Source organism: Podarcis vaucheri, assembly GCF_965113315.1.
Source record: "Podarcis vaucheri genome assembly, chromosome: 10".
NCBI lineage: Eukaryota > Metazoa > Chordata > Lepidosauria > Squamata > Lacertidae > Podarcis > Podarcis vaucheri.
In genome coordinates this window covers 52,367,173-52,378,398 of record NC_138748.1, presented here as the reverse complement: position 1 = coordinate 52,378,398, position 11,226 = coordinate 52,367,173, and the positions used below count along the sequence as shown (strand labels likewise).

Genomic DNA, 11,226 nt, shown 5'->3' with positions numbered 1-11,226 from the left:
CTACGACTCCCAGAGTGCACTGCGAGGGCAAGGTGGGCGGGGCCGCGGCCCGAGCTGGCGAGGGAGCGGGAGAGGTGGCGCGCGAGCGGCGCCGGCTCGGAAGAGGAGGCTCTCACGTGACTTCCTGGAAGTTGCCTTGGAAATGCGGGCAGGTGAGCGGTGTTTACGTGGAGGCTCCCGGGGGCTGCGAGGAGGGAAGGGAAGGAGCCCCGGCGTGGTCGGGTAACGAGGGCTGGGGAAGGCGAGGGAGGCAGGGGCGGCTCAAGCCCACGCTCACGGCCGGGTTTGCGAGGTTTCTTGAGTCATTGTCCTTGAATGTGATTTTTAAAAATTATTATTATTATTCGAAAGCAAGCAGGCAAGACTCCTGCTTTCGGGTCAGGCCGGATTCAGACGTGCCCTTGGACACGCGGGTCCGCCTTGCCGTGGCTTCAGCGGGAAATGGCCCGAAGCTGCTGTTGCTTGTTGTGCTGGCCCTGGTTGCCTTTTAACAGCAGCCTCCTGCCACGTAGCCGTTTGAGCAGGTGGAGTCCTATTTCCTTGTCGGGACTAGGTTTGCAAGGCATGCTAAGGTTAAGGAGGGAATGCTGCTCTGGAGGCATGTGAGTTAAAAGCCGGAGGAAAGTAAACAAGTCTGGGATTTCTGTATTTATTCTCGAATTAAACAGACAAAAGGAGGTTTTTAGCCTAAGCCTGGTCAGGTTGTAATCCCGCCAGCAATTTACAAGTGTTTCGGTTGGTGTTGGGCATTTATTTCAAGGGAATGTTTTCTGTTATTTGGAATGCTGCTGCTCTTGAGTGGCGAGGAAGCAAGAGTACCTCAAGTATTTCCTGGCAAAAAGGGGCAGCTAATTCTTGGGGTGCTTTAAGACATGTCCAGTCAGTCTTATCAATCAGATATTTGTTCCCAGATGGGACCAGGATCATTTTGGGGGATATTAGCTACTTGCCGGCACCAATCTGGTTCAAGTAATAGTACGGAGATTGGAGGTGGAGATTAGAGGTGCACCGCAGGCCTTTGTGGTTCCTTCCTGCTGCCAACTTCCCTCTTTTGTATGAATTCCTGCCTCCCTTCTTCGGCTTGCTGTAACCATAGTTTTGTTCTTTTGTTATTTTTCCATGCACAGTCACCCCTTGTCTTGTGTAGTATTTTATCTGACGAAGAACATGGTACCTTTTTTAAAAAAAACCAAAAAACTTTTTGGTAGTTTCCAATAAAGGTAATGCCACGCTGTGGATTTAATACTTAAGTTGTGCATTGGGGGCTAACTGCAGTGAAGACAACCTGAGACATTGGTTTGCAAGCTGGTACCAAACCATTATTTTACTTAATGGATTGGAAGCAATCCTCTTAGCTTTAACCTCAGTTAACCTTGATGCAGCCATAACATGGAAATATGGTTACAGCAAGCTCTGGAAGGGAGGAGGAAAAATGAGTTGCATGGGAGCATCTACTGGATAAATATTTGATGAGATGGAAGGCAATACCTTCAAGCTCTTATGAACCCTTCCCAATTTTCATGGGCTGTGGAGCAACATGCTGTAGTGGAGTTGTGCAAATGTGAATCTGTGTTTGATAATGTTGGGTGCTGTACAATTCTCAGAAAAGTATACAGTAGCTTTCCATATAAGTAATGAAGGGGATATTCTTCAGCTGTTCGTTCCTGGCAGAATTTTTGCCTCCTGCAAGCTTTTTGTGCTTGAGAAAATCCAGGCCTAACCCAGTAAGTGCTTTGTGATCGCCAGAGCTGCTGAGGCCTTCTGCATCTTGACTGCTCTTAGCTGGTTGTTTCCAAATGCTCCTGTGTCAAATTTAGTTAATTCCCACAACGTCCTACTGCCAAAGTGAGTAGGAAGCAAAATGGAACTCCTTTAATCAGTCCTACCTAACTCCTTGATATTCTTTGCTTTTATAGTTTTTCTGTCAATGTTACTGGAGTAGAACTGATTTCAGCAAGGTTGCTCTGTTGACTGGCAAGAGAAGGAACACAGGAAGCTATCAAACTCAATCAGACCATTGGCCCATCTAGCTCAGTATTGTCTACACAAACTGGCAGCAGCTCTCAGGCAGGGGTCTCTCCCAGCTGTACCTGGAGATGCCAAGAACTGAACCTGAGACCTTCTGTATGTAAGGAATATGCTTTACAACTGAGCCATAGATCTTCTAAGGACCACCCCATCTTTCAGAGTGAAGCCAACCTTCACATTATAATTAGTGGTGACTATATAGCCCATGCTTCAGAAGCTTAGCCTTCTTTCTCCACCCCAATCTGTTGAGGCTCTTTCTCTCTCCTTTATGGCCCTTGGCTCAGAAGAAGGGAAGCTTAGAAGCTCTGGATTTGTCCCATGATAGCCCTAAAGAGTAGCTCAGACCTGAATAGCACATGTCACCTCAGTAATCCTTAAGAATATTGGGCAAGATGGTGAATCTTTAACAAGAGCTCTGTAAGGTAGGATGATTGTGTTATTTCCGGATTAGTGATTTGAGGGGGCACACTGAGGTTGAGAGAATAGTAGTTTGCCTAAGGCAGAGGTGGCTGACCTTTGGCCTTCCAGATGTTGCTGGACTACAACCCCCATCATCTCTGACCACTGAGGGCGATGTAATCCAACACCTGGAGGGCCACAGATCCGGGGGCAGTCTGTGTCTTATCTCCTCGAAGATCTCTTCCTAGCAGCTCATTTTCCTTCTCCCCCTCCCAACTTCTAGGAAAAAATAGCCAACTAAAGGACAGATAAGATAAGCCTAGACAAATAGCAGTTGCCTCCTCCAGCTTTCTCCCTGTCTGTCTCTCTCTAGGAGACTCCAGCCATAGGGCAGTGGGTGGTTTTGAAGCTCCTGTGTCTCAAGCAGTGAATGTAATCTGTAGCCAGAGACACAGATGTAGCCCTATTTGGGAGTTCTGTTTCTGTGTACAGTACAACATACATGCAAAAGAGAGAGTGGGGACAAGGGTGGATAAAAATCAATAATTATTTTTTTTAAAAAAAATTAAATGGATTTTTTAAAATTTAAATCGGATTTTTTTATTTAAATCGGATTTTTAAAATAAAATGCTTTTGGAGGAAAAATATTTCAAAAGATAGTTTTCTATTTAAGTTATATTATCGTCCAAAGGCTATTCATCAGGAAATAAGGATTTGTTTTAAGTTTTTCATGTGTGCTAAAACTCAGTCTAAGTTTTTTTTAAAAAAAGTTTAACCACATCAGTTAACAAACATGGATACATGTGCTATAATGCTATTGTTTTAGTTAAATAAATTGTTTAAATTGTTATTAAGGAAATGATTATCAACAGTTGACTTATTAAACCTCACAATAATTTCATAATTATCTATGTATTTCTAATAGTATAACCAAAATTGTCTCTGAAAATTTATTATGCCAAAAAATGAAACCTTCATCTGGTTGTAAATATTAAGTTTATACCAGCAAAATTGAGTCTGTTTAAAAAAATGATTTAAATCAAGTCTTACTGACTAGTGATTTAAATTTAAATCAAATCCACCCTCCTCTGTTGTCCTCAAGATCATGGAAGGTGCTTCTGATTGGGGGAGCCTCCTATACTCATGGGGATTCCCTGCATGATTTAGAGCCCTGCCTGTCCAGAGCCTCCATGAGTTCTTGAATCTTCCTGCTTCAAACCTTCAGCCTCTAAGAATTGGAATGTAATGGGGATGGCAGTGGGACAGTGCACTCATCCTTATCTGAGTTACACATTTGAGCAGAATGCCTGGACGGGGCTAGTTGCATCTGCTTGCTTTCCGAAACACAGTAGAGGACGTGGGCCAGCGCTCCTGTGTGCTCTGCTTCGGTATTGTGGCTGCATTTATTTCAGAGTTTTTATACTCTGCCCTTCTTATAATCAGTAATATAAACTATAAAGAAATTCACTCATCCAGTATAAAAACAGCAGTACAAAGCCTTTACTCTAACCAGCCTCGATGTCGGATTCCAAAGCCAAATAAGTTTACATCTCTTGTGTAGAAATAGCTAGTATCTCAAGTGGGGGGGAGCTCCATAAACAGAGCACAGCTACCAACCATGCCTTGTCTCATATCGCCATCTTGCACTAGGACTTTCGGGCGGATCTTGAGACTCGGGGTGGCAGGTCTTGGGAAAGACATATTACTAATGAGTCCATTGCTTTCACACAGATATACATAAATGTAATTGGCCTCTTATAGTGGTGGGACAGGACCCTAAGTTCATTAATCTTTCAGAGTGCCTCTCCCTATATGAAACTACCCAGATTTTTTAATCTTCTTTTGAGGCTGCCCTCCGGGTTCCTTTACTTGAGATTCCGGCATTGCACTAGATGACACTTAGGGTCCCTTCCAACTCTACAATTCTATGGTTCTAAGGGTTGCAGCAAGAGACAGGGCCTTTACAGTTGTGTTTCCCTGCTTGTGGAATGCTCTCCCTTGTAAGATCCATGTAGCACCATCAATTAACATTCTCTTGGTGCCAGATGAAAACTTCTTCCAGGCATTTGATGGGTTATGATGATTTTGCTGTCTATTGCTGTTATTTTCTCTGCTATTCTATTTTATTGCATCTGTTATATGCATGATTTTTATTGTATTTTCCTGTTTTTCATTATGCTTTATGCACTTAAAATTTTGCGAGTTATTTGGACACACTCCTGTGTGTAAGGGGACTCATCAATGGGAAAAATAATAATTTTCTAAGCCAGTTTTCTCATAAGTAAATTCCACTGAGTTCTATGAAACTTTTTAATTTTACTCATAAAACAGTTTATATGACACTGCATCATAAAAAAACCCTCACGTTGATTTACAACAAAATGGAAACATAAAACCGACAATCAAATCACAAAAAGTTAAAAGCGAGTTAAATGCAAAAAGAAATTGGAAACAAACAGCAGTAGACCATTGCGGGGAATGTATTCTTAATTGCCTGCAAAGGCCTGTCAGAACAGAAAAGTTTTCAGTAGAAATTGGCACAAAAGGCGCCTATTGAATATCTATTGGCGGAATGGGCCGATAACACAAAAGGTTTGATTTCTCATTGTCAAACAAACCAGACCATCCAACTCTGGGAATGTCCAAAGACTCTGAGGATTGCAATAATAAAATGATTTTGATTATGTTGCCTTTGCTTACTTTTTCCTCTTTTTTATTATTAAGGGAGAAGAGAAATGACCTAATCTACGTTCTACCCTGAAAGGGCGAAAGGGGGTTGGGGAGGGGAGTTGGGGAAGCCGGAAGGAGAACTATGCCTGGGGTTCGGAGGAGGCCGCCTGCAAACAGGACCCTCACGTCGCAGTGCACACACCATCATGTCGCCGTGTTCCTGCTCACGTTCTTCAGGTAGGTTGTTGCAACTGAGTCTGTACAATAGCCATTTTGTGGGGTTTGTGGACGGTTGAGCAAGTTGAAGGTGGAGAGACAGTTAAGACGCTGATTCTGGATAGAGATGCTTGATATTTGCTTGGGTGTTCCTATTCTTGAACACGTGTTCTCCTCGTTGCCTGTGGTGAGAAACTAGTGGCCCTCTAGAAGTTGCTGGGCTACAACTCCTGTATTCTTGACCACTGACTATGCTGGTTGGGGCAATGGGAGTAGTACTCTTAATAATAGCAGGAGTGCTACAGGTTCCCAATCCCCTGCCCCAACTCCTCTTCTATTCATTTTAGTTTCTGGTTTGGCTTTTGGGAGGTTCTGTTCTTCTACAATGTACATGCAAAAAGCGGTTTTCCCAAGACCAGCTTTTAAAATCCTTCCCCACTCTAACCAATATTGTACTTGCCAGTGACAAGGGAGGGCCAGATTTCATCCAAAATGATCCCTACACAGGAATATAACTCAGCAGATTGTCGTCCACATACCCTTCAGGTAAAGGCAGAGATAAACCTGCCTTTAATTATGAAAGCACAACACATAAGGGAGGGCAGTATATCGCCCCCTAAAAGGAAAACCACCCCCAAGGAGAGATCTCCGGGCTTTTGGACTAAAATGAGATATGTAGATGAGGAGGGACTAGGTTTCCGCCAGACAGAACATCTTCCGGAGGAGGCCTCGCAAATCAAGGGTCCTATGACTACTAATGTGAGCATCTTACATCCACCATCCGAAATCATTGAATGCCTGGGCAGCTCCCCGTGTAAGGATACCACCAGAATAAATGACAACCAGTTGCCACAAAAAATGGCAAGCTCCAAAAGTTCTTTGGAAGTGACAAGGGCAGCACCTCTCAGGAAATCAGATAGCAATTCTTGTAGGTATGAGAAAGTAACCTGTGTGTGATATTCCTTCTTTCTCTCTCTCCCTTCCTCCCCACCCCCTTAATTTTCCCAGCTACTCTTTGCTCCATGCCTCCCGGAAGACGTTTAGCAATGTCAAGGTCAGCATATCCAACCAGTGGACCCCCTTTCCCCATAACAACACCTCCCCCAGCCTCCAGCCAAATGAGGTAAGTTAGTCATAGCCATCCATTTCAATGGGTTTAGTTTGAATAGGGCTAACCTAGGACATAAAATTCATATTACAGGTCTGCAGGTTGCCCCCAAAAGGGATGCCTTTCTGTCCACCAGGGAGGGGTGGGCCCAACAGCTATTACTTGTGAAGTGGTAGCTCATCTCACAAAATTGGTCACCTGGAAGGGGAAGCTCCCTTCTCCATTGTGGGAGCCAAAACAAATCACCTGTGCTTTCTTTGGGTACCACCCAAGCACTACATCCTGTTGTCGCAGGAGAGTGATCTATTGGAGGAAGGTTCCATGGGGCTGATTTCACTGCATTGTGTCCCACGTGACATCTGTATAGGAGCAGTGATGTGAAAGAATGGCGGGGGGGCACACTTTGCTCTCTCCTGCTTGTGTGAGTTCAGCCTGGTTTCTCAATAAGCAGAATGCACAAGATTTCTGACGTAGGTAATCTTGACTCCATTAAATATTGACTTTGGCCAGTGTTGGATGTGTTCATCCAAACCGCCAAAAGCAAGGGAAAGGGAGACAATGTGACGTTCTCTTTTTCAGCACTCTAGGCTTTCTAAGATTTCACCCAGCTCTGTAACGCCTGGAATTTTCCTTTAATGGAAGCAAGAGAGGCAAATGACTGTCGTCCTTTAGCAGCTGCAGCAGCAATGGCTCTAAAGGAAGATCCTATAGAAATGGGTGGGACTTGCCTCCAGATAAACCTGAATAGGATAGCACTATAATTTTTTTGTGCCAGCTTCTGTATTCTTGGGTTGCTCCCTTTCCTCCAGACTGTGAGTGAGACAGTGGCAGATGTGTATTTTGCCACCCAAACGGGCTCCTTTCTCAGAAGCGGGCAAGTACGGTCTGCCAGTCATGGTGTCGGAGCTGTGGAGAACAAGTGCTCAGGAATAGCTTGGGTGCCACATAACAAAATCTATAAAAGGAGGATTAACACAGTGGAATCGCCCCTTTGCTTACAAGGTGGAGGGAGACATTTTTCTCTTCCATGCACAAGAAATGGTTGGGGAACATTTTTAGCGTGCTTATAATAGAAGTGAGTCGGGCTGCCAAGAACCAGATCAAATTGCTTGGGGGGCCTAGATTTTACTTAGGGGCCAACAGTTGGCCATACCTAACTTGACATAAAACTAAAGTTGGCTGTCTGCAAGTTGCCATAAGGCTGTGATCCTCTGCATTCTTACTCTGGGGTAAGGCAATTGCATTCAGTGATTCTTGAGTAGAAGAAGAAGAAGAAGAGTTTGGATTTGATATCCCGCTTTATCACTACCCGGAGGAGTCTCAAAGCGGCTAACATTCTCCTTTCCCTTCCTCCCTCACAACAAACACTCTGTGAAGTGAGTGGGGCTGAGAGACTTCACAGAAGTGTGACTGGCCCAAGGTCACCCAGCAGCTGCATGTGGAGGAGCGGAGACGCGAACCCAGTTCCCCAGATTACGAATCTACCGCTCTTAACCACTACAGCACACTGGCATGCAGTAGCTCAGGTTGCCTCCCTTTCTGATTCAGGGCAAGTACACACAACTCCACACTTAACCTATACCCTTGTCCCTTAGTCCTTTCAAAAGGCTGTGTGTGTGGTGTAACAATACAATCATCAGCACTCTTGATTTATGCCTTTAGGTAGCGTCAGAAGACTAATGTATCCCTTGCTTTTAGAGATTTGTGCTCCAGATAACCATATGGAAAATGGCTTGGCTGTTTGCAAGTTGTCACTTGGAAGCAGCAATATAATCTGTCATTGCACATTGTTTTGTTTGTAATGGCACAGTAAGGGCCACAAACATGGTGCCTCTGGGCAGAGATGTGCCCACAGAGAGCTTCCATTGTGCCTTAAAAGCCCCTTCCTGTTTCCATGCTCCCTGGTTAAGTTCATCTTGAAATAAGTGCTTCCCCCCAAGCCTAATGGTTGCAGTGTGTATGTGTGTCTTCCTACAGATTTCAGGTGGGGAGAAAAGCTGATCTCTCAGCCCACACAGTAGGCGTAGGGGGGATCCCAACCCCCCCCCCATTTTAATTACTGGTATGGAGGGGGGGAGAGAGTGTGCATTGTATTGTGTACATGCATATGGCTGCTTTGCATGCATAGTGTCTGCAGTAGCTTCTCCAGTTTGCATATGTGCCCCATGCCCCCAAAGAGCTGATGGTTACATTCAAAAAGTTGTGTTCAAAGTAAAAAGTTGTTTAACATCAGGACACGGCGCAGATCTGGGGTCTGCCAACCAGTCGAAGTTAAGAGTAAGTGTCAGATGTGAAGCAGCCCTTTCTGGGTAATTCCAGGTGGGGTGTGTTCGTACTTTGAAAAGTAAGACAGTGTAGGACCTCTTCAGTAGAGCCCTTAGGAATAAAAACATTAACATCTTTATCCAAAGTGCAAAAGGGACTGACCTGTAGTGGTTGGAGTCAGTGTTGCAGTGCTGAGATTGCTTCGTGATTCTGATGAAGGCTGGGGCACTGAAGACGAGTCGTGCTGCTTATCCCTGGTCACTTTTAAGTTGGTGTTAGGCTCGGTTATCCCATCAGCACATTTGAGATCCCTATTTTGGGGTGATTTTTGCTTCTCTCTGCAGCTCTGGAACAATAGCCATATATTTCCCGATACTAGGAAAGCCACACTCTTCCTTGGAACTTTGGACACCATCTTCCTGTTCTCGTACGCTGTGGTGAGTGAAACCTTTTCCCCGTCAAACTCTAAAAGCCTGTCTAAAAGAGAGAGAGAAAGAAGATCACAACCCCCTCAGGTCTGGTGTGTGTGTGTGGGGGGGGTGTACGTTTGTAGGGTCTTAAGAACCTAGGAAGCTGCCTTACACCGAGTGACATCTTTAGTCCATCTGACTCAGTATTGCCTACGTGGACTGACAGTAGACTGCCATGGTTTCAGACAGGAGTCCACCTGCCCTTCCTCAAGATGCCGGGGTTGATGCTGGGACATTCTATGGATAAGGCTGATGCTCCGCCACCCAGCTACAATCCTCCCCAGTGAATTAAGCTCTGGATCCACCAAATACTTGTGTGGCTTTGCAGAAGCCAGGGCATGGATGAATTCCTGCCTTCCCTAACTTGGTGCCCTTCAGAGGTTTGAACTCTTCTAGAATACAATATAGAATTCTAGAATACATTATAGCCTCTTCTAGAATGCAAACCACAAAGAATAGTGTGATACCTTGAAGCCTACTGTGTTGAAAGCATTCATAGTTCAAAGACTACATCATATTGTTAAATGGTAATATTTTCCTCTCTTTTTTAAGGGTCTTTTTATCAGTGGTATTGTTGGGGATCGTCTGAATATGCGCTGGGTCCTGTCATTCGGCATGTGTTCCTCTGCAGTCGTGGTAAGCTGGGAAATCTCAGCTCAAGCTGGGAAGAGATGTGCAGTTCCTACAATACTTGGTTTTTGACATGGAAAATTTCATTGTAGTCAGACTTATTCCTGAGGCAATGAGGAGTCTAGGGTTTTCAGCATCTTTTGATTTTGTGTATGGTAAATTTGTATCCTCTGGCCAAGGGGAGTTGTTAGATTCATGAAAAAATCCTCAGTACTGCACATGTTCAGATACTGCAAGGCTTCAGCTGGTTAAGCACAACCAAGCTAGTAAAGAAAAGACATGAAACCTGACTGCAGTGCATATTGTTCATGCAGGCTTTTGCAAACCCACTCTGCAGTGAGATCTTTTTTGGCCTTTCCAAATTAAGCTGGTTCAACTGGGATCTCAGTTCCATTGCTTGCACACGTCTGTATGCTTCAGGTCTTAGTTGGTAATTCAGTCAAGAGATTGGGAAGCACCGGGTTATTATAGCATCTAGAAATAATTGGCTGGAATTACTTGTTTTCAGCCTTAGTAATTAGGTTTACCTTCCTTCTGAATGCAGCCTAGATTGATTTTGACCTACTAGGTCTGTGTGGCTCACCTGTGTGGTTCTCTTTGTCCTCGACATTCCTCCTTTTAAACTGGTTCATTTCTTCCACCTTCCATTGTCTTTTAGCAGCCCCAAAACGTCTATTCTCTTAACCCACGGCCTTGTAAATTAGTGCTCTCTTTGCTTTGTCTCCTATAGTGAGCAAGGATCAGCTCCAGGTGATCCTAATCAGGGAAATATTTTACAGAAGTGTTGCTACTTCTTTTCTTTTAGGTCACAAGTGATTAACGCAGTGGGCCAGTGAGTTTTGTAGGCTTATTTGCAAGGCTGCTTTCACCTTGCTGTTAACCGCGTCACCTTCTTTCCTCCCAGGTGTTTCTTTTTGGCACTGTCACTGAATGGCTGCATTTCTACAACAAGTGGTTCTATTGCTTCCTGTGGATTGTGAACGGCTTGCTGCAGTCAACTGGCTGGCCCTGTGTCGTAGCTGTCATGGGAAACTGGTTTGGCAAAGCCGGGTATGTTTGTTCCTCCTCAGTCACTTCCTATTCATTTGTGCCTTGTCTCTCCTCTGTGTGTGCATTTTGCAATGTACCTGTGGTGCTCTCAGATGTTGCTGAACTACAGTTCCCACCATCCTTAGCCATTGGCCATGCTGGCAAGGGCTCATGGGAGTTTGAGTCCAACAACTTGGGGGGGGCACAGGTTCCCCATCCCTGTGATATGCACTGGAGTAGATCTTCAAACTTAACAAAAACACTAATGAATAAATACACATATACAGTGGTACCTCGGGTTAAGTACTTAATTCGTTCCGGAGGTCCGTTCTTAACCTGAAACTGTTCTTAACCTGAAGCACCACTTTAGCTGTGCCGCCGGAGCACGATTTCTGTTCTCATCCTGAAGCA

At 44.6% G+C, this 11,226-nt stretch overlaps 1 protein-coding gene across 1 annotated transcript in view; it reads left to right on the top strand.

The window, feature by feature from the left end:
* The first annotated feature begins 46 nt into the window (after window positions 1–46).
* SLC37A3 (solute carrier family 37 member 3) overlaps window positions 47–11,226 on the top strand; it is a 28,487-nt gene continuing 17,307 nt past the window's right edge. Inside the window, exons 1-6 of the mRNA XM_082240558.1 lie at window positions 47–152; window positions 5,152–5,334; window positions 6,322–6,436; window positions 9,031–9,123; window positions 9,709–9,792; window positions 10,691–10,836. Coding sequence (XP_082096684.1) covers window positions 5,240–5,334; window positions 6,322–6,436; window positions 9,031–9,123; window positions 9,709–9,792; window positions 10,691–10,836 — 533 coding nt within the window. The 5' untranslated portion in view covers window positions 47–152; window positions 5,152–5,239. The remainder of the gene's footprint in view (window positions 153–5,151; window positions 5,335–6,321; window positions 6,437–9,030; window positions 9,124–9,708; window positions 9,793–10,690; window positions 10,837–11,226) is intronic.